General features: G+C 44.0%; 1 protein-coding gene across 8 annotated transcripts; it reads left to right on the plus strand.

The window, feature by feature from the left end:
- Window positions 1-5,852: 5,852 nt before the first annotated feature.
- On the plus strand, window positions 5,853-21,604 carry COMMD9 (COMM domain containing 9). Of its 8 annotated transcripts, none has more exons than XR_013994210.1 (7): window positions 5,853-5,925; window positions 11,938-12,063; window positions 13,865-14,004; window positions 15,299-15,333; window positions 16,183-16,286; window positions 17,355-17,920; window positions 17,973-21,594. XR_013994210.1 is itself a non-coding variant. In XM_081062973.1 (6 exons), exons 1-6 carry the CDS (start codon window positions 5,875-5,877, stop codon window positions 17,493-17,495), a joined length of 597 nt encoding a protein of 198 aa, XP_080919099.1. In that variant the 5' UTR covers window positions 5,853-5,874; the 3' UTR covers window positions 17,496-18,174. The 8 variants fall into 8 exon arrangements, 2 of the variants coding, with proteins under 2 accessions (XP_080919099.1, XP_080919098.1); XR_013994211.1 differs by having other exon boundaries at window positions 13,844-14,004; window positions 17,973-18,174; XR_013994212.1 differs by having other exon boundaries at window positions 5,856-5,925; window positions 17,355-17,700; window positions 18,860-21,604.
- Window positions 21,605-23,509: the final 1,905 nt, after the last annotated feature.

The following is a 23,509-nucleotide window of genomic DNA, read 5'->3' on the forward strand; positions in this document are numbered from 1 at the left end:
ACTGATCCTTTTCCTAAGGACTGGCGGAAAAGATGACAAGTTGATATCCCCTCCCCCACCCCACGCAGGAAATAATTGTTTCGCCGATTCCAGAACTGACAAAACAAGTGTAACATTGGAGAAAGCAGAGGAAGGTGCCATTCAAGGCCATTGTTACAGCCTCCTCTCTGTGTATGAAGGGGAACAATGGGGCCCTGTGTGTGTGAGAACAATGCTGTGTGTTATCAGCCACTCCTGGGGACGGGAGGATGAGAAATGAGGCCACCATGCCCTCCTGGGTCTGAAGCGCTCTGGAGTGCGGGAGTCATAGCCACCAGGCCGGGCAGAGCTGGGAGAGGAACTTTGGACGCCCAGTCCATGGTGTTCTGCAATAGGAGCGGGGGACGCCTCCTCAGGGGTGTCCTCTCCTTCTCCCCTTCTCCAACCAGCTTTCAGAGATTCATTGAGAGTTAGAGCTGAAGAGAATCACAGATATCATTTCTCCAAACACATATGTCATCTACTCCAGCTCTTGGCTTTAATGAGGGGGCACCTGGCTGGGACCAACGCCCAGCCATGCAGCATATTAGCAGCCGTTGGTAAGGCCAGACGAACTGTTACGTAGTAGCAACTATTGAAACCGCATCACGGACCAGACACTATATTATGTATGAACAAACTCACACAATGACCTCATTTGCTCCGGCCTTCAAATCCTGGCTCTGCCACTAATTACCCATAGACTGTGAGCAAGTTTTTCCTGTGACCGTTCGTTTTCCCACCTGTAAATGGGGATGATTTGGGTTACTGTGAGTGTAAATGAGTTAAAACATGTAAAACTCTTAGAACAGTACTTGGCCCATAAAAATCACTCAAGAAGCGTGAGTGACCAATGAGATGTCCACATTACCCCCGACAATTTGCTTAGACTCATGAGGAGATGGTGTGGAGAGGGCTGGAAACCCAGAACCCCGAATCCCCCAATTCAGCCTTGCTGCCCACTTGGCGTAAGTTTACCCCATTAGGTCCCTGAGGGAAGTGGCACTAACAAATACTCACAGGGAGAAGGCAGGAGACAAATGTATGGAGAGGGTCAACTGCGGCACAACAGAGAGTTGTGAGGACATGGGGAATCCGACATCCATGCCAGTCTTCAGGGGTCAGCCAGGACTCAGTTCCAGCCACCTGCTGCAATGTGGAAAGATAGGAACAGTATGGCTAGGCCAGTTAATTTGTAAAAAAAAAAAAAACAAAACCCAGAAATTTGGATTTTTATGTCCCAATTTTTAAACACTGTGTTAACTCAAACATTATTGGTACAGAGTTAGCCCCAAATCATGCAGCTTGTGATGCCTGATCTGGACACAGGTGACATTTCCAAGTCAGTGTATGTCCCCAGTTTGCCTGCAGTCTACCATGAGCGGATCAGGTCACTTCAAAGCCACTCCTTGGCTTAGAGAAGGTAGCATAAGATGAGAAACACAGAGCAGCCCCTCATCCCTGAATGGTTCCTCATCTCAGTCCATGAATGGGGGTGAGGAAAAGGGAAACCAGGGAAATGATGGGGACTCTCCCCGAAGGACCACAGGACCCATGGCCTAATCCGCCTCCTGCAGACATTCCTCTGATAAAGAAGGTAACCAGGACTTCAGTGCCCATAATCTTCATCAGTCTCTTTAAATGAACCTAAGTGACAAAATGTGCTTGCTATGCAAACGCAACTCCAAACCAAGATTGCTCAGAATGAGACATCACTTCACACCCGTTGTGATGGCTATAATCAAAAAGACATAATAATAAGTGTTGGTGAGGATATGAAGAAATTAGAACCTCATAAAGTGCTGATGGGAACGTAAAATGGTGTGACCACTTTGGGAAACATTCTGGCAGTTCCTCAAAATGTTAAACACCGAGTTATTATATGACCCAGCAATTTAACTCCTGAGTATATACCCCAATAGAAATGAAAACATAAATTTACACAAAAACTTGTTCAAAAGTGTTCATAGTAGCATTCATTACTCATGACAGCCAGATATCCTGCCTATCAACAGATGAATGGATAAACAAAATGTGGTATAACCAAATAAAGGAAATTATGTATCAATCAAGAGGAATGAAGTACTGATACATGCTACAATGTGGATAGACCTTGAAAATACTAAGTTAAGTGGGATAAACCAATAAAAAGTCCACATACCACATTATTCCATTTATATGAAATCTCCAGAATGGACTAATCTACACAGACAGGAAGTAGGTTAGTGGTTGCTTAGGGCTGGGGTGTGATGAAGAGAGTTGGGGAGATGCTAGCTAAAGGGTATGGTGTTTCATTCAGGGCTAGTAAGTATGTTCTAGAATTACTGTGGTGATGGTTACACAATTCTGTGAATATAGTAAAATCCATTGAATTGTAAACTTTGGGTAAATTGTATATGTGAATTACATCTCAATAAAGCCATTACCAAAAAAGAACCCCCAAAACTTAGATTGCTGCCCTTATTCACCTTCTATTAAAAATTCTGCATGCATATCACTCTCTTCACATCAGCTCCACTTGAGAAGACAGGACAAGCATTCTACATGGATGTTTTTCCTCAAAGGCTCAGGGCTCATACGAGGGTGACTCACTGGCATGGTTTGCCCAGGGCTGTCCCAGTGTTAGCACTGAAAGTCCTGGATCCCAGGAAATCCCTCATTCCTAAGAAAACTGAGGTGGGAGGTTGTTGGTCACCCTAGTGCAAATCTTTTCCATAGCACAGGAAAGCTCTGCCCTTTAATGCTGTCAGTGGCTAGAACGAAGTCACCAGATAAATAATCTTTCCTCTTTTGGGTATAAGTCTTCCTTGAGGTCCTTCTAACAGTCAAAAGATATTTTAATTATTTTTGTTCCCATTTTACAGATGAAGAAAGTGAGGTTCAGAGATATGAAATAACTTGCCAGAAGTACACAGGAGCCGGGAATTGAACCTGGGTTTTTCCAAAGCCCAAGTTACCACTTCTACCCATTATATTATCCTCACCATACCACTGGGTTGACTGTCCAGCAACACCCTTAGATTGCACTTGACCCCTGGGGAAAGTAGTCAGACATCCAGACAGAAAAAGTATGAATTTTTAGCTACGTGAAGACAAGGACACATGTACAGCTTGGTGGTTAATAGCATAGGCTGTGGAGTCAGACTGCTCAAATTAGAAGATGGGCTCTGCCACTACTTAGCTGTGTGACCTGGGACAAGTTACTTAACTTCCCTGTGACTCAGTTTTTCCACATGTAAAATGGGAAAATAGGTGTGTGTGTGTGTGTGTGTGTGTGTGTGTGTGTGTGTCACGTGGGATTGTTATGAGAGGTAAATAAATCAATAAATGTGTAAGAGGCTTAGAATGGAGGCTGGCGAATAGCAAGTTTATTAAATAAATGAAAGAAAGCACAAATTCATATACCCAGTATTGAAAAGAAATCAGATTAGGTCTAAGAAAAACTGGGCAGGGGGACCAAATCATAGAAATGAACTCTAACATTCTGTTCTGTTCCTTCCCATAAAAGTGTTTATGTTTAGGAATTGCTGGAAGCTCCCCAGACTATAGGAAAACCTTTAAAAGCAAACATGGTAGTGGCAACTTGGCAAGCCTTGCAAAAATGGGATGACGTGGTGCAGGCTTGAGGCCTGGCCTGGCCAACTGGAGCCCCAAGGGATCCTCTCATATAGCTGCCCAGGAGGGCAAAGAGAGCTGGTATCCTCCCACTGGGGTTGCACCTAGTACTCAGCTCTGCCTTCCGAAACAGGTGTGATCCACATCATTTTACAGATGTGCAAACAGGCTCAGAGAAGTTCAAGAATTTTTTCAAGGTATGGCTAATAACGTATACCGTCAGGTTGAACTCTGACGTCCCTCTGCTTTATTGCCTCCATGTATTAGTTATTATTGCTGCGTAACAAATTGCCTCAAAACTTAGTAGCTTAAAACAACAAATATTTATAATCCTACAGTTTTGAAGTTCAGACATCCAGGAGTGGCTTACCTGGGTGGTTCTGGCACAGACTCTCTCATGAAGTTATAGTCAAGATATTGGCGAAGGTGACAGTCATCTCAAGGCTGTACCGGGGCTGGAGAATCTGCTTCAAACTCAGTAATGAGATTTCTAGAAGACCTTAGTTTCTTGCTGGGTACGGATCAGAGGCTTCAGTTCTTTGCCACATGGGGCTCTTCAGAGGACTGCATGCAACATGGCAGCTTGCTTTCCCCAGAGCAAGAGATTCAAGAAAAAGAAAGCAGGTTCACTAGAGAGCACCAAGGAGCTGCAATCTTTTATAACTAATCCCGGTAGTGACATACCATCACTTCTGCCATCTCCTTTTGGTCACACAGACCAATCTTGGCACAATGTGGAAGAGGACGACGCAAGGATGTGAATACGTGGAGGCCGGGATCATTGGGGGCCATCTTGAAAGCTGGTGACGACACTGCTCATCTTTCTAAAGGAAGGCAAGAAAGCACTGTCCTGCAAATTATACGGCACTGTCCCCACAAAAAAAGTCACAGAAATTAATCTTAGTCTGAGCACTTTGTGGATGTTGTTCAAAATCAATTCACTCAAAGCACTGGACTGGCCCCTATGAATACAGGAAGGAGTTAAACCCATAGCTTACAGTGGTTTATGGCAGAAAACAAGAATCAAGCCATGTGGCTCCTTGGAGAAGAGACAGGGAAAAGGCTACCAAAGAGAGGGGGACACAGGACTCCAGGACAATGTGGTTCTCAAATGTTTTAGTCCAGGTATGGGCTCATCCGCAGACAACCTGGGTTTATTTTCCTGGGCTGGAACAACAGCCTCACAGAAAACAGGAGAGAAAGGAGTAGATGGCAGAGGAACAAACGTCCTTAGCAGCTTCCAATTTCTGGAATTTCACAATTAGACGGTCTTTCTTTAGCTTGAAATCAGAACCTGTTTTGAGCCAAATTCTGCTAAGGAAGTGGGTTTAGGAAACGAAAGAGCCAAGCTGATACTAAAGGTGGATAAGAGAAATGCCAGAGGCTGTGTGCTTGGGGTGCAGAGGAGAGGTGGTTCCTTAAAAACCAAGTTCCAGGACTCTACCATGTCAGTCTGTTTTTAAGGTAGCACTTCTGAGCCCTGGGCAAATCAGATTCCTGTACTGCCCACCCAAAAGCAGTTGTCACATTCACTGTAACTACCTTGTTGAATAAATAAATCATTTCCATGAACCACCCCCGCTATAGGTGTAATAGGAACCTCTAGGGAATATCCTTCATTCGATTCCTTCCCTCTCCACCTCTCCCAATCACTTCCTCACCTGCTCTTTCAAACCAGATATCCCCCTAGGACTCCGGGAAAGTAACCCAAAACCCTGAGTGATTCAGTTTCCCCACCTGGACAAGGCAAACGATACCAGCTCCTATCTGCCCCATACAGAAGGAAACCAGAACGTGAAATTTCACATTCGTCGAGATGGGGAAGGGGGGGATAAATTCAAGAATTCCGATATGCACAGCCACATTTTAATTCCAAGCATCCAGGTACGCTGATCACTCCTGAACAGCTATGTTTCCAAGGCGTCTGCCAATGCAGGCGCATTCCTCAAATCAGCCAGCCCATCCACTTGGGTCAAGGGAAAAATCAGAGTTTCCCCCGATCTGGTAAGTAAACAAGCCGAGTTTTCCTCCCCCGAAATCCATCCTGCGTCCGCGCGCTCCCTATCCCACCACCTTCGAGTAGCCAGCTCGCCCTACTTGGCTCCTCCCCATTGCGCAGTCCCACAAGAGATGCGGCTCCCGCCACCCTGAAGGACTACAGCCCCCAGCATGCCCCGCGGCGGCCGTCAGGCCCACGTGACAGCGCTTCTCCCAGTGAAGCGGTCACGTGACCCGAGGAAGATGGCTGCGTTGACAGCAGAAAACTTTGCTGCGCTCCAGAGCCTGCTGAAGGTAAATTGGCGGGGCTGCGGCAATGTGAGATGGGCCCTTGTCCCTGGGATTTTAGGCGGAACAGGAATTGGGAATAAACGGACGTGGATTTGGAGCCACGATTCTGCCACTACCTTTCTGTGTGGTCCCGGGCAAGTCGGTGCGCATTTCTGAACTTTTTAAAAGCAGGAACAAAATTAATACCGCGCTGACAGAATGATGGGGGAACAACTATGATCATGGCTGTGCAGGCGCTGGACAGATGCCTCTGGGTCTGGCTTTCGGGGTCGGGGTATGAGGGCGGTGACGGCTGGGTCCACGTGGCCAGCTCGGCTTTCATCCCGCAGCCCCGGGCGCGCCGCGGTGGACCAGTGGTCAGCGAGGTGTGCGTCCTTTGTCCCCCGGGGTCCCGGGTTTTCTGTGCTTGCTTGGACCCGTGTAAGGGCCACGACGCTCTCCTGATAATCACCGGAAAGATTCTCAGGTTGAAATGCACCCACTTCGTAGGGCTCTGTAAAGATCCCGTAAAACGAGGAATTGGGGTTATTTGCTTCACTTCTGACTTCCTCTGTAAAAGGGGCGGCTTCATCTTTCTTCGTGGGACTCGTCCCTGGCAGATGTTCTGCGTCTAGTTGCCTGTCTTTTCTCACAAGAATGTAAGATCCAGGAGGAATTTTTTTTTTTTTTAAATACCAGATGAAGAGGGGTTGAGTTAATTACACTCGGCAGTTGTGTGGGGCACACGTTCATCATGCATGGCACAACATTCGTCATTGGTCCATGCAATGGTCTCTCTCGTTTGAACCATCTCTCCAGGGTTCACTCGTATTCTCCATACCGAAAGGCAATTACGTAATTAACAAATCGATCACCAACAGGTACCTGTGTACCCCAAACACTCGGCACACAGCATGTGCTGAATAAATAGTTGTGAGATGAATTAATGAATGAAGTGGTAAAGCTGGGACTGGAAATCTAGAGCTCTCAGCTCCCAATCTAGTGCCTTTTCAGCGTCATTGTGGCCGCGCTTCCCCCACTTCCCTCACATGCCTATTCGTGGCCTGCACTTTATTTCTTTAATAAACTTCTTTTATTGTTAATGCGTGACACACATCCAAAAAAAGTGCACAGATCATAAGTGCATAGTTGAACGATTTATTACATACCATGCAACCACCACCATGGTCAAAAAATGAAACCTTGCCAGAGCCCCAGAGGTCCCACTTATTGCTCCATTACTTCCCGGCATTCTCCTGCTCAACAATAACCACCATCCTTACTTCTAACACTGTCAATTTAATATTGCCCATATTTGAACTTCACATAGATTGACTATAACAGCACATTTGTGTGTGTGTGTGTGTCTGGCTTCTTTGGCTTGCCATTATGTAGCAATAGTTCATTTATTTTCATTCCTATCATCCTATGTTCTTTTCTTTTTCAAAAATTACCTAAACTTTTTATTTTGAGATAATTATTGATTCACATGCAGTTGTAAAAAATTGTACAGAGAGATCCCATTTATCCTTTAGCCATGAAAGGATAAAAGGGGGCCTATGAAAGTCCAATTTTTCCAGTACCATTTATTGAAAATTTATTGAAAATTCTATCTCTCCTCCACTGAATTGCTTTTGCAACTTTGTCAAGAATCAGTTGGGCATATTTGTGTGGGTCTGTTTCAAGGTCCTCTGTTTTTTCCCATTGATCTATGTGTCTGTCCCTCTGACAATATTATGCAGTCTTGGTTACCATATTATTTTAAAGTCTTGGGATGAGATAGCGTGATTCCTCCTACTTCATTCTCAAAATTGCTTTAGCTATTCTAGTTCCTTTGCCCTCCTATATAAATTTTAGATCTTGACTGTATCTTAAAAAAAAATAACATGCTGAGATTTTGATAGGATTTGCATTAAACCTGTATGTCAGTGAGGAGAGAGGTGACATCTTTAGTGTGTTGAAGCTTCCAATCCATGATTATGATATGTCTCTCTATTTAGATCTTTGATTTCTTTCATGTATGTTGTATAATTTTCAGCATGCTAGTCTTCTATGCTTTGTTAGGTTTATACCTAAATATTTCTTGTTTCAAGCAATTGCAAATGATGTTGTATTTTTAATTCCAGTGTCCACTTGTTCCTTGCTAGCATATATAGAAACACAACTGATTTTTGTATGTTTATCTTGTATCTGCTAACTTGCTGAACTCACTTATTCTACTTTTTTTTGTACATTCCGTGGGACTTTCTGCATAGACAATCATGTTATCTGAAAATAGGGACAGTTTTATTTCTTCCTTTCAGATCTGTATACCTTTTTTTTTCTTCTCTTATTTCAATGGCTAGAATTTTCAGCACTACATTGAATACGAGTGGTGAGAGCAGACATCCTCACCTTATTCCCAGCATTAGTCTTTCACCATTAAGCATAATGTTATCTCTAAGCTTATTGTCGATGCTCTTTCAAGTTAAAGAAGTTCCCCTCTGTTCGTATTTTCATGAGAGTTTTCATCAAGAGTGGATGTTGAGTTTTGTCAACTGCTTTCCCTGACTTGATTGATATTATGTGATTTTCTTCTTGAGGCTATTAATATGATGGATTACATAGATTTTCAAATATTGAACTAGTCCCCTGGAATAAATTCAATCTGGTCGTAGTGACTAACCAATCCCTTTTATATATTGCTGAGTTCTATTTGCTAATATTTTGTTAAGGGGTTTGGCATCTATTTTTATGAGGGATATTGGTCTGTAGTTTTGTTTGTTTAATCTGTCTGATTTTGGTTAAGGGGTTTGGCATCTATTTTTATGAGGGATATTGGTCTGTAGTTTTGTTTGTTTAATCTGTCTGATTTTGGTATCGGTGATATTGGCTTTATGAAATAAATTGGAAAATGTTCCCTCCTCTTCTGTTTTGTAGAAAAGATTGTGTAGAATGAGTTAATTCTTTCTTTAAATGTTTGTTAGAACTCTCCAGTTAAACTGTCTGGGCCTAGCTATTTCTTTTTGGGGGAGTTCTAAAGTTATGAATTCAGTTTCCTTGGTAGTTGTAGGGCTATTCAACTTATCAGTTTCACATTGGAAGAGTTATGGCAGTTTGTGTTATTTGAGGAATTGATCAATTTCATTTAAACTGTCAAATTTATGTGTATAGAGTTATTTTCTTTTGAAATCTGTGGAGTCTGTAGTGATATGTGCCCTGTTTTGTTCTTGATACTGGTAATTTGTGTCCCCTGTCTCTTTTTTAAAAAAAAATTAAAGTTTATTGGGGTGACAATTGTTAGTAAAGTTACACAGATTTCAGGTGTATAATTCTGTAATACATCATCTATATCTCACATTGTGTGTGTCCTCTCTCTTTTTAACTTTTTCAATCTTGCTAAAGGTTTGTCAATTTTAGTGATGTTTTCAAAGAACCAGTTCTGTGTTCCATTGATTTCTCTTTTATTCTGTTTTCAATTTCATTGATTTCTGCTCTTTATTTTTTCCTTCCTCCTCCCTTTGGGTTTATTATGCCCTTTTTCTAGGTTTCTGAGGTGGGAGCTTACATTATTGATTTGAGACTTTTCCTCTTTTCTAATAAATGTATTTAATGCTATACGTTTTCCTCTCAACCCTGCCTTGGCTATGTCTCAAAAATTTTGGTGTGTTGTTTTTTCATTTTCGTTCATTCAGTATAATTTTTAAAATTTTCTTTGAGACTTCGTCTTTGATCTGTGGATTATTTAGAAGTGTGTTGTTTAAATTTGCAAGTGTTTGGACATTTTCTTGTCACCTTTATGTTACTGATTTATGGTTTGATTCCATGTAGTCATTGAGAACACACTCTGTGTGATTTCCATTGTTTTCAATTTGTTGAGGTTGTTTTATGGCCCAGAATATGATCTCTCTTGATACATGTTCAGTGGGCACTTGAAAAGAATATATATTCTGCTGCTACTGGGTAGTGTTCCATAAATGTCAATTAGATTGGTTGATGGTGTTGTTGAGTTCTTCCGTGTCCTCATTGAACATCTGTCTAGTTGTTCTGTCAGTTGTTGAAAGAGATGTTGAAGTCTCCAACTCTATTTGTGGATTGGTCGATTTTTCCTTTCAGTTCTGTTTGTTTTTTGCTTCACATATTTTGCAGCTCTCTTGCTGGGAGCATACACATTTAGGATGTCTTCTTGGTAAATAGAACCTTATATCATTATATTATAACGTCCCTCTCGGTCTCTGGTAGTTTTCTTTGCTGTGAAATCTTTATCTGATATTAATGTAATCACTCTTGCTTTCCCTTGATTAATGTTTGCATGATATATCAGTTTCCATCATTTTACTTTTACTCTATCACTGTATTGAAGGGACCTTCTTGTAGACAGCATTTCATTGGTCATACTTTTTAACACACTCTGCCAATTTCTGTCTTCTAATTGATATATTTATACCATTTACAACTAGTATAATTATTGATATGTTAGCGCTTCAGTCTGCCATTTATTTTTTTTGTTTCCTGTCTGTTCTTTTACATTTTTTATTTCTTTTTTCTTTTCCACCTTTCCTATGGATTATTTGAACATTTTTTAGAATTCCATTTTGATTTATCTGTAGTGTTTAAAAATGCATTTCTTTTTATAACCTTTTTAGTGATTTCTCTAGTTATTAAATTTATATACATAACTTATTACAATCTATCAGTGTCATCAATTTACCAATTAGAGTGAAGTACAGAAATTTTATCTCCCTTTACATCCCTTTACTTCGCTCATTTATAATATAATTGCCTTAAACATTTCCTTTACATACACTTAGAGCCACATCAGGCAGTGGTATAATTTTTTTTCAACTTTCAAGTAGAATTTAGACAAGAGGAGAAGGAAAGCCTGTTTTGTTTACCCATATTTTTGCTTCTAGTGTTCATTCTTTGTGACATTCCAAGATTTATTTTGTTTTCTTTCTGTTAAAATAACTTCTTTAAGCCATTCTTTTTAAAAGTTTTTATTATTATAAAATATGAGTAACATACAATATTATATTAGTTTTAGGTATACACAGTAGTTATTCAACATTTATATACCTAAAGTCTTTCAGCCATTCCTTTAGAGTAGGTCTTGTGACAAATTTTCTTTATCTTTCATGTGAGACTGTCTTGATTTCCTCTTCATTCCTGAAAGATATTTTGTTGGGTGTAGGATTCCAGGTTGACAGTTCTTTTCTTTTAGCTCCTGAAAAATAATTGTGTCACTTCCTTTTTGACTCCATGATTTCTGATGTGAAATCTCCTGTCATTCTAGTTAGTTTTCCCTTATGGGTAAGATATCGTTTCTCTCGCTGCTTTCAATTTTTTTTTTTCTTAAAGACTTTTTTTCTTCTCAAGATTAGCCTTACTAATGTCACAAGGAGGTGGGACTTGTACTGTCTGGCAGGGAGCGCCCTATTTGGTCCCAGCTCCCTACTTGTTCTCTGATACCACTTCAGCAGGGGTGTTGGGACACCGCATTACAGCCTCACAAGGGTGGCAGTTTAGGCTTCCCATGCAGCCTTCGCTGACATGGGTGAGGATAGCGACACAGTTCTTTCTGTGATTTCTTGCTAGAGGAGAGCAGTTACTGTCTAAGGTTTTGCATTTGCTAGGCTGGCCCTCTCTTGGTCCTTTGGTTAGAGAGAGCAGGTATTTGTTAGAGCTTTTTTCTTTCTGCACCCATTGGGTTGCCCTCTTCTTCAGCTCCAAGTCTGGGACATATGAACAAAAAGAAAACCCAGGAACTCACTGCCCTGTCATTCCTTGGTCGTGGAGTCCACAGTAGGTCTGTCTTTTCCCCTCACCACTTCAGAGTCATCTTAGGTCTGTTTTCTGTCTAGTGCCAGGGATGTTTGTTGTGCTAAACAAGAAAAATAAGGAGAAGTACTTCTCCATCTTCCCAGAAATGGAAATGTCCTATGCACCTTTACATTTTGATTCTGAAAGGCGTCACATCATTACTGAGACAACATTATGTTCTAAAACACGTATTTTCAGTGTCTTTTTTTTTTCCCCCATCTGCGAATTAATTTATAGGCCTCCTCGAAAGATGTTGTCAGACAGCTATGCCAAGAGAGTTTTTCCACTTCAGCCCTTGGCTCGAGAAGACTCCTGGATATTACATGCTCCAGCTTGTGTGTGACCCAGGAGGAGGCAGAGCAAGTAAGTGTGCTCGGAATGACCTTTGGCCCCTGGATGCTGAACTTGTCTGTCTCTTTCTTCACCTCCCAGTCATTGCTGTGTCCAAGGAAATTTTCCCCGGAAATGTCTGTTGACATTATAGCAAACTTAAAATAGATTTCTTTTTTAAATGTTAGTGAACTTAAGAACTGTTGTCTTTGAACCTTTACTTCCTTGTGGTAAATGAGTCATGGCTGAGAGAGCCATACCCAGAATCAGAGCCCCTGACCATTTCCTTTGCAGACTTGTTATCTAGACAGTGTGGCCAAAAGCCAACCGTTTTTACGATTTTCTTTCTCAACCTGTAACTTAGCGATGCTGATAAATTGTTGGCTGGATCGCTTGGGCAGACTTTTCAGGGATCACAGGGCAGACGTTCCCAGGTCCGTGTACTGCTGGGGAGTACGCACTGCTGGGCCTCATCTGATCTCAGCCGATGGCCAAGAGGGAGAGTCAAGTGACTCAAGTTCTGGAGCACTCACAGCCGGACCTTCCCAGGGCCGCTGTGGTTCCAAAATAGGAGTTTAGCCAGCTGATTATATTATATTAATTATATTATATTATATTATATTATATTAATTATATTATATTATATTTATTATTCTATTTAATCTGAAGTTTTGTTCATTGAAGTCATTGTAGAAGAGTAAAAGATAGAAGTAAAATTACGGAAGTGAGCTGGGGACTTAGTTTGGGTTCTCCAAAAGTAGACCCTGAGGCAAAGACTTGGTTGCAGATCGTTACTTGGGAGATGATTCTAGAAAGCACAAAAGAGATAGTAGAGAAAATCAAATAGGGAGAGAGACAAGCTGGTAAAAGGGTATGTTAATGAGCGGTTACTGCTGTGGGCAACTGGAGCTCACTCTTGGGACCCTGTAAGAAACCATGTGAAACACACCCCAGCCTGTCCCCCTGGAGGACAGAGAAGTTGGGGCATTTATCCACTAACGTCCCCTCACCTCTGAGTTGCGCCTGTCTGCAGATGAACAACCTCCAATGGCATCAGAGAAAGGCCTAAAGCAGAGAAAGTTACCTTCAGAGAACCTTCTTGGCATCGTTATATTCACAAGACAGCCACAGCCACACTGGACTGCAGATTAACTGGGAAGGACATAGGGTGGAAGACAGGGTCATAGCAGGGCAGCGCCAGGCACTTCCACGGGGGCGTCCACGCAGCCAGGCTGGAGCTGTTCGTTCTCTTTATCCTCCCAGGTGACAGCCTAGGGGCAAGGTTATGATACCTCTGCCATCCTGGATTCAGTACCCCAACCCCGCAGGGCCAGTATCTCTGGTAGCCATTCAATACGCAGCTGCAGGTTCTGGCAAGAAGCGTGCAGCCACTCTTAGGGAAGCCGAAAGCTGTGGCCCCCGGGGTGTCTGCAGTCCTTGCAGTCCAGAAGTAGTGGACTGATGCAGTGTTGCCTAGTAACACAACTGACTTCCCACTGCTCTTGGGTTACCAGGGGAACGGGCCAGAAAGTTCACTGAAGGTTAGATTCTGTGCAGAAGGAAAGGGGATTTATTAACTCTGCCCACAAGCAGGGTTTCTGGCAAGTTGACAGCGTCCTATGGCAGGTGGCTGCATCTATCTTCTAAAGCCACAGGTGAACTTAGAAGCAGGCCAACACTCGTGGGCATCAGCAGTGGCGATCGAGGCCTCCGGACTCGGGCCTCCGCTGAATGCCTGTGGTCGTGTGTGGCAGGCAGGAGGTACAGCCCAGTCAGTGCCCTGCCCTCTGCCCCACTTCTCCTCACCACCCAGGGCTCTCCGTCTGTCCTGCAGCTGCTCCAGGCTCTGCACCGCCTCACCAGGCTGGCGGCATTCCGTGACCTGTCCTCTGCCGAGGCGATTCTGGCTCTCTTTCCTGAAAATTTCCACCAAAACCTCAAAAACCTGCTGACAAAAATCATCCTTGAACACGTGTAAGTGCTCATTTCTTAGAGTCCTTGTACTACTTACATTTTTTATTCCTGTCCTAGAAATAGTATGTTCATTCTTGAAAAGCAAACACAGGAAAACCACCCAGAGGGTTAGCAGTATTAATTCCTTACCGGGGAGCCTTTCGAGACTTGGTTACTTTTTCCATTTACACATACAGAGAGGATTGTTTTTAACACCATGGGATCCTGCCATTTTATAACTTGCTTGTTTTCAGTTAACAGTATTAACATTCATGGTATTGCAGGTTAATAAATATTTACCTTCAATATTATTAATGGCTAACCATGCTCCATCATATGAAGAAATTCTGTATGATTAAGAAACTCCCAAGTGTTGGACATGTAGGCTATTGGCCATTTTCATTTCAGTGAACAATTTGTCATACAAACTTTGTTCACCTGCTTAATTATTTTCTTACTGGGTTAAAGGCAATGGACGTATTGAGGCTTCTGCTTTATATTATCAAGTTGACCGTCAGAAAGATTGCACCAACTATTTTTACACCAGTAGAACACGAGTGTGCCATTCTTCCCAAACCTTCACCAGTACTGAGGGAATTTGTTTTACATTTTTTCCCAGTTTCACAAATGGCAAATGGTACCTCATATTAATTTATATATCTTTGCTACCAGTGATGACGCATATGTTTTTTTATACGTTTATTGGTCGTTTTTATTTCTTTTGTGAGTTATCTGTGTATTTTCTTGTCCAGGAAAGTCCTTATAAACACATACAATTTAATCAGAATTGGTTAACTGTTGGCTAGCAGCAGGCTTGAACCGACACACCTCTCTGGTACAATAACAGATAATGCCTATTTACAAAGGATTTTGTTGTTCATTAAGATACTTTCTCATACATGACCATGTTTTCTTCTGACTCTGTTTGGCATTTCACTATGATGTTTGCTACAGCATTAGACAGGTCTATTTGGGTGTATTTTGCATAAAATGCAATGCATTGTGTAGTAGATGCTCAATAAAAAGAGAATTGGTTGGTCTCTGTTTTGTCTCTGAGAATGATAGCACAGTAAGATTATAGTGCACTGAGCCTTTTGCCCCCCTAAGCTGTGAAAACCAACTAACAGCACTTGTGGCCTTAACATCACTGAGCTTTACAAAACAATGTTTCTATGTTCCTTTCCTGTCAGGCGATTACAGGCTTGAAGATCACAGAGAGGGCAAAGGCTCAGGTCCTCAGGCCTCTCTCATTATCAGAAGACTTAATTGTCATTCCCTTTCTATCATTTTTACCTCATCTTTCCCTCTTAAACAGATCTACTTGGAGAACTGAAGCCCAAGCAAATCTGAGTGAGTACCAAGTAATCTGCCTTTTCCTCCTTTCTCCTCCTTCCCTGCCCCAGCTCTATATCTGACAGATGGCCAGAGTTTTTACCAAAAATCAAAGTGAAAACCTGACCCTAAGTCAAACAGTGTGTGTTGGTTTTCTTTTTAATTCCACTGTTTAATTTTTTTTCTGATTATAAACTTAATAGGATATAGGCATGTTGTTAAAAGTATATATATATAAAAACCAGAAAGTGAAATACTTAATTATGTTTCCATTGGGTAAAAACCATAACTGAAATTACTTTGAAAGATTGTATAGAAGGGGATGTTTAATAAATGGTCACGAATCTTACTCTGAGCCTGTCACTGTGCTGAAGATTTGTACCTGCCTTAACTCATTTACTCTTCCCCACAACCCTGGGAACTGGACTAAGATTATCCCCATTTTACAGATCAGGAAACAGAGGCTCAGAGGTTAAACAAGTGGGAGAACCCATCTTTCAGCCAAGTCTGTCTCAGACAAAAGCTCTTTCCACTATTGTTGAAGCTACATATTTCCTACGACTCAGATCAGAACCTCAGCTTCTCTGCTTTGTGTCATTTCTCATTCTGTCCTGACATCTGAGGGCTACGTGTTCAGACAGAAGTCTGGAGATGCTGCCCACTGTGAATCATGACTATGTGCAGCTGGCACGGAGCAGTGGTGAGGCCTGTGACTTGCTGGGGTCTTGGACCTCATCTGTGTCCCTCAGAGACTTACTGTTGGATCAGATGCACTGCACAGTTACAGCCCTTAGAGCTGCCTGTCACAGAGTAAAGGCTTGGTAAAGTGGGAGGCGTGAGCTCTGAGCTCAACTGTCCCCTCCACAGTCTCCCTGCCACGCCTGGTCGACCTGGACTGGAGAGTGGACATCAAAACGGCCTCAGACAGCATCAGCCGCATGGCTGTGCCCACCTGCCTGCTGCAGCTGAAGGTACGTCCACTGTCATCCCCATCAGAAGGAAAGAGGGGGCAGTGGTGACTCGGCACCCCTGTGGGCCATTGAAACTACCAGTCTCCAACGCTTAGGAATCTCTAACCCCATAAATGAAAACAATCAAAGCACCCCCACAATGCAGAATTTATGTGCAAATTGTATGTGTCCTGCTGTATTAACATATTGTAGACATAATAAAACATCTACCAAAAATAGAAATTTTAAAATGATAAGACACACAAAACATAAATTTTTAAAACAATTTGCTGATACCTAAAGGTTACCTTGCAGACCTACGGGAAAGTTTAGCTTTAACAATAAGAGTGTGCATTCAGATTTCAAATTGCCTTCTTGATAATTTTGTTATAGTATAGCCAACTTCTTGTCAGTACGATCACTCTGTCACTCATAACGTGCCAGACTGAGAGCTCCTGTCAGCAGCTGGAAAAGAGTCAGTTCTTCATTTTCTTGTTCTCACACTCTTTGCCTTATTGGTGTTACCTTCACTTTACAGCTCTTTTCAGGGATCTTTTCAAGCCACATATCTATTTGAAGGATTTGTTTAGTTAAAACAAGATAATGTAATGCTGTATTTACTTACACAGACACCCAGAAACGCAACAGCTACAAGAACATGAAAATGTAAGGGTGCCTCTAACAACTAAGTTTAAATATTACTAAAGCCCACTTTTTTAAAAAGATACAAATAAATATAAGTAGAAGATGTGCTGTTTTCCCGGCATCCCAATGGATGTGTATACCCGTAGAGTCTACTGCGTAACTTCCCAATGTGAGTACATGTAATGTCTCACTGGGAGTTAGGGCTCAGACCCTTGGCTCTCTGATGTGCCCTGAGCACTCCTTGCACATGGAGACTGACCCCAGCCTCTTGGGACATCCCCTTCCCTCTCCCATTTTCTAAGTGGCTCCAGGGCCAGACCACTGGTAACTGAGCAAAGACCCTCTCGTCAGAGGTTCCCCAGAACGGGGTAGGTAAGGCTCGCCTACTGGGTGATAGGAGAAGAGGCAGGCAGCTTTGACTTTTGGACTGTGTTCTCTTTTCAGATCCAGGAAGATCCTAGTCTGTGTGGGGACAAACCGTCCGTCTCAGCTGTCACCATGGAGCTGAGCAAGGAAACGCTGGACACTATGTTAGATGGGCTGGGCCGCATCCGAGAGCAGCTTTCTGCCGTGGCCAACAAATGAGCCCAGCCAGCTGCCAGCCCCACTGCCCTGCCCCAGCTGCCCGTCAGTGATGGAGCACCTCCCAGCACCAGGCGGCCTGCCTGTGGTAGCAGCAGCCACAACTGACCGCGGGCGGGATGATGGGCACCGAAAGGGTGCTGCCATCCAGAAGGGAGGAAGCACCACGCTGTTCTCCTCACTCGTCTTTTTTCTCTTTCCGAAGCTGGTGAGCAGAAGTCTCCGTCTTTGAAAGGCTCCTGTGCACGACTTCATTCCCGCTGTGGCAGTGTGAGGGAGCGTTTGCTTCACCAGCTGCCTCTGCATGACTGATTGGAAGATTCTGGCCCAAATCGTAGGGCTTGTCTAAGAAGTTCCTTTCCAGCATTAGCTCTAATTAGTGCATTTCCAACCTGGAACTCATGGTGGGAATCGGGTGGGTGATGCCAGCAGTCCCTGCTTCTGTCAGAGAAGCCAGGCAGAGCCTCGGAGCAGGGCCAGCACGGTGTGGCCCACCTGCCCTAAGTCTGGGGCCTTCCCAAGCTCCCTCAGCCCTACTGGACCACCTTCCAGCACAGGAAGTCTGAAATGGGGGCTAACCCCCTTCTTTGTGAAGCTGGGGACCCTTTCATTGATATAATGTAGCTACTCCAGGGAGAAGAAGTAGGAGTGATTAGAAATAAATAACGGTTCTGAAAACTGCATGATTCTGGTCACGCTTCTTGTAGCTTCTGTCCTTAGCTTGAGTTGATTGCCTTAGGCTAGTGGTGCCTGTCATTTGTGAAGATGATCCCAACTTCCTAATTTCCAGCTAAGCCCATGACCATGGTGTGACCTGGAACCAGGCATGTGACCCTCCCCCTCCCCTGTGTTTGTCCCGTGGAGCCAAAGACAGCAAGGTTGACAGTATGTGCTTGTCACAAGAGCTATGATGAAAGCCTAACCAAATGAGATCACTGTCACATGCCTGACGTGTCAGGGACTCAGTGTATAAGGCTTTTCCCCTCATTACCCAGATCCCCCCAGTAGCAACAGCTGCAGCTGCTATCTGAGTGTTTTCGGCTTCTCGCGTGGTGTGTGCAGGTGGGTGGGAGGAGGGATGGAGGAGAGCCCTGGGCTAGGACGGACTCGAGTCAGCCAGCTCTACTTCCCAGTGGTAAGGTGCTGGACCGCTAAGCCTCCATCCTACCCCCTCCCCATTTTTAAAAAAATGAGGATAATAATATTACCTACTCTGTGGGACTTCTGTGAAGATTAAATGATACAACGTCCCTAAAAGCACTTAGCACTGTTACTGCAAATAGGAAGGGCTCAATAATGTTAGTGTTGATTATTAATGGGAAGGAAAGGGGAAAGCTCTCTACATTCATTGTTTCCATCTATAACAGGGTTGGTGTGAGAATGTTACTATCCTCCCTTTGTCGATGAGGAAATCAGCTCATTGAGGTTGAGTCACCTGCTGGTAAATGGCCTCATTAGGACGTGGGCCCAGATTTCTCCAGCTTTTTCTACCACACAAGACTGCAAGAATTGTGGAGTTCTGTGCCTTCCGCTCCACTTGGGGAATACTGGAACTGCTGTAGAGATGAGAAATTTGCCCACCTGGTGACACCAGGAAAGTCAAGGGAAAAAAGAAAATCCAAGCTCCTCTTTGGGAGCTCCTGGAAGCTGAGCTACCTTCTTTTACAGTGGCAGTTCTGAACCCTTTCGGGGCCGAACCCATTGAGAATCTGATGAGCGCTGTGGATCTTTTCTACAGGAAATGAACATTCAGTTTCCTGCACTCAGTGACCAGAGTTCATGGACCCTGGAAGGCAGCCCACTATTCCAGGTTGAAAGCCTTGTCATGAATTCATCCTCCTCTGTTTTTCTTCCACTCCCTATGACCCACAAAGATCTTCAAATCCTGTTCTCTGGGCCTCCCTAAAAAAAATAACTTGAAGCAGGGAGCCGAGAGTAGCTGTCTGGACAGTTGGACATTCCTTTAGCCAGAGCCACCTGAACAGAACCTCTGGGTAGATGACATATAGAGGGCATTCAGTGACTGGAAAATTCAATACATGTTTGCTGCCCTTCACACGCCCATTAGAAGGGTTTGTTTCCCACCGTTACGGGGAGGGATTGTAGATACCGTATTCCTGGTTGGCCTGAGCCGACCTCAGAAACACTCAGCTTCTGCCTGTTGATCTCAAAGGGAGTTCTTTCATTCAGGGCCTGTCTGGTTCCCAGGAGTACTTTGTGTGACGAGCATATCCACACTGGCCTCCCTTAGGGAGTGCGGCTGGGGTGTCCCAGCTCCGTCCACAAAAGGGCACTGACAGATCTTGGTGGAGACTGTGCTCCTGGCCGCCCAGCGCTTTGCCCCCACGCGTCCACAGCGGTCAGTCCCGAGCAGAGTGCGTGTGCAACACGTACAGTCCTAAGACTACATGACCCAAGTTGGGCCAATGTGAGTCTCCCCTACAACTTTGTTGTTTGTTTTTTTCTGCTGGAATCAGCAGCAAACACCACCTCCTGCCTCTGGGCTCTGGTAGTGAAGCCAGGAGGCTTGAGTCCATATCCTGCGCCCACAGGAAGTCCGTGTGCGGGAGAGGCTAGCCCAGAGCCAAGCAGAACCAGAGGTTGGGAAGAGGATGAGAAAGTTCAGTGCAACTGATGCCCACCCCGGTGACCCGAATGTGCCCGCCAGCGTGGTCCAGGTTTGTGTTAAAAATGTACCCAGGATTTGCTGTAATCAGGAATGGTAAAACACAGAAATGCTTGTCATGAGGGAGAGGTTTATACTCATGGATCCCTAGAAACAGGAGACATGGCAAGTCACAAAGGGCCACATGGGGAAAGACCAGGGTGGGTCAGGAGGCAGAGAGGGCGAGGCCACAGCAGGCCCGAGCCTTTCAATGGCTTTCCACAGGCAGGAATGGGCGGGCAGGTAGGGAGCTGAGTCAGCTTAGAATCTGCTGTTGTGAGTGACCGGCAGGCGCTGGGCTGCAGGAGTGGTCCTCAGCCCAGGCAGGGGGAGCATTGGCTTGGGGTGTGCATTTGATAAAAGACATAGCTGAGCGTGTGGCTGTAGATGGGTTGGTTTGCAATTCAAAGGTGCACTCTCAGGGAAGTTGTTTGCTATCACTAGGAATTGGCTAGCCCTAGGAGGGGCAGTCTCTCCAGGATCAAGAACACCAAATGCCAGAGCATCAAGAATACAGAAAATAAGACAGTACGTATGGTCAATATAAGCTGTGTTGCAGTAACAAGCAATCCCAAGGGTGCAGTGACTTTTAACACAACGAAAGTTTGCTTTTGCTGCACAGCCAGTGAAGGCTGGGGAGGGGGCAAGTGCTCTGCTCACTGTGGTCCTAAGAGGCCCAGGGTAATGGAAACCATCTCAGCATGTGCCTCCACAATCATCCATACAGGACGAGGGAATGTGGCCCATTGCACCCTTGCTCTTAAAGCTTTGGCTCAGAAGTGACAGGCAAGTCACATGGTCATGGCCAACTTTAAAAAGGGCAGAGAACATCACTCACCGTGTGTCAGAAAGGAAGAGAAATAGGATATTTGCGATTCGCTATGGTAACTACTGTCTACCACGATCTCAACCAAAAGATTCATTTTTTACCTAAGCTAGTGTGGGGACAGAGTCCCTGAGAGCAGTTTCCAAGCTCTCAGCCTCACGTGGAAAGGTGCTGGCTCGGTTATTAGATGGCCATCAGCTGTAATCAGATGGCCATCCGCTGTGGCTGGGTGGCCATCAGCTGTTACCGATTAGTCATTAGCCACTAATATAACTGCGTGTACGCTGGGGGATTGGTGCGTTGACAGGCGGATTGCAGCTAGCAAATGGGGTGTTGGTTGGCAGAGAAGCAGACGGCAGATTGCGGATCTTGTGGCTCCTGCTTCCTGTGTCTCCAACCCAGCCACCAGTGAGAATATAGTGGTATATTCTTCTATCTATGGCTATGTAGGTGTTTCTTTTTGGCCCACAATACCCTGTGTTCTTGTGTGGGGAGCCGAACCAAACTAGCATGACACTAGTTTGCACATCTAAGCAAAAGAATCGAGTAAACAACATGCATTCCCTCTCCGTATCGTCTCACAATAAACATTTTCACCTGTGTGGCACTTCATTTGAAGTATTTTTCAGCTGTCTTACTGCCTTTTCACTTCAACCCCCTGAGATCAGTGGAGTATCCACTAATCAAGTATTTGTGCATTTTACTAAGGAAAAAGCTCAGAGAGGTCCAGAGAGTTGGAACTTGAATCTGAGTCTTTACATTCAAAGGCTGGTGGTTTCTCCACTCTTCCCTCAATTTAGGGAAAAGAAAACCTGTGATTCTTCACAGACAGCCAAAGCTTTCCTTTCATCTGGTGACGTTCAGCTCTCCCTCGTCAGTCCTGCCTTACCACTTCTATCTGGGGAATCTTTAGTCTCCTATGCCTCACTTTTCTGGTGATTTTCAGGGCCAAAGACATTGACGTAAGAAACAGACATTTGGGTCTTTCCCACACCAGCCAGTTCTCTAAACACACACAGTGGGCACCACATCCAGTGGCCATTAGTCAAGCTCTGTGGTCTGATATTTACAAATTTCCAGGAAGTGTGGTGCAAGAGGCTCTCGGTTATTTTGTTCAGTAAGCTGAGATGTTATCAGAAATGAGAGAGGGTTTTATTACTTTTTAAATTTATATATATATATGTATATATATAAATTTACCTGGAAACCATTGGCTACCTGGCATTTTGAAAGTTTTCCAGTGGTTGAACATTTACAAGAACTATTTGAACCTGTAACCGCTGACTTCCAAATACTGAGAATTCCTAAACATTCTCTTACCCGCATGACGTTGACTTTTGTACAACTTCCTTCTTTCGTGCCTACATTTCAGTGGTTTAATTGTCCTTTTTACACCTACTTTAAGAAAGAGGGGAAAAAAAAGATATCCTGATAGTATTCCCATGTTGGTGCCAGAGGACCCTAACCACCCAGGAGAAAGAACCATTTTTTCTTTGAGGACACGTCAAGAGCTCAGAAAGGGAAGTCTAAGAAGCTGAGTTTCTACTAGCCCTGGGCTCTTGGAAAAAAACTCTGATGGGCTTTTATGCCTTATCTGTAAGTGGAGATAAGATAGCTTTATCTTGTATCATAAATTTACAGTAATCTGTGAAGTAGAGCCCTTGGCTGAAGAATGGGAGGTTCTTGGCTACTGGTGTCAATGTTGCACTAGCCATATAGCCATAAACAGATACCACCCAGTGAAGTACAATATGTCCCAACAAGTTGAATGATAAATGAATTGGGAGACGCTTTGGGACATTGAAGGGAACTGGGGTCATAGTTATAAACATACTGGATCTGCAGCTCAGGGGATGGCCTCTGGTTAGGGTTTCAAGAATGCTGATAAAGCTCCTCCTCCAGCCATTCCTTTGGCTTATTCGGCTTCTGGGAGTGAGGGTCACTGTATTTGTTATATTAATTTGACTACTTTAACAAAAGCCCCATTTCTATGGATTAAAGAAGTCAGTGTATCCTCATATAAAAGTCTGGGCTGGTAGAAGGTTTGAGGAGGTAGGATGGTTCCGTACCAGGAGATGGTCCACAGACCCTGGTTTCCTCCATCCTGTTGCTTAACCAACCAGCAGGTGTTGCCTTCATCCCTGTGAGTGACGCCTGCTCATCACTGGACACCAAGTTGGCACCCCAGCCCACGGGGAAGAAGAAAGAGGAAGAGGAGGGTGTATCCCAGAAGTTTCCACATATCTCCTCTCATATACCATTGGCCACAGTCACATGGCCTGTATTTAGCTGCAAGGTAGGTTGGGAAATACATTCTCTGGCTGGGCAGTCTATGGCCAGAACTCACAGGGTGGGGAAATGAGTGAGGCCCGTGACTAAAATAAAGAAGGAGAGAACGGATAGTGAGAGAACATTGATATGGCTTCATTTATCGGTTGCTTTCCTGGGAGCAGGTCTCATGGAGGAAGAGAAGAGAACAGAAAGGCGGCCCAGTTGCGGGTGTGGGTGTGGGTGTGTGATGGTGTG

The sequence above is a fragment of the Rhinolophus hipposideros genome (genome assembly GCF_964194185.1).
Source record: "Rhinolophus hipposideros genome assembly, chromosome: 10".
Taxonomy (NCBI): Eukaryota; Metazoa; Chordata; class Mammalia; order Chiroptera; family Rhinolophidae; genus Rhinolophus; species Rhinolophus hipposideros.

Excerpts from the sequence above, each read along its gene's own strand:
- COMMD9 (XM_081062972.1), top strand. The coding sequence starts at position 5,875 with ATGGCTGCGTTGACAGCAGAAAACTTTGCTGCGCTCCAGAGCCTGCTG. Across the intron at positions 15,334-16,182 it reads TGAAGCCCAAGCAAATCTGA|TCTCCCTGCCACGCCTGGTC; the intron begins GTGAGTACCAAG and ends TCCCCTCCACAG. Across the intron at positions 16,287-17,354 it reads CCTGCCTGCTGCAGCTGAAG|ATCCAGGAAGATCCTAGTCT; the intron begins GTACGTCCACTG and ends TTCTCTTTTCAG.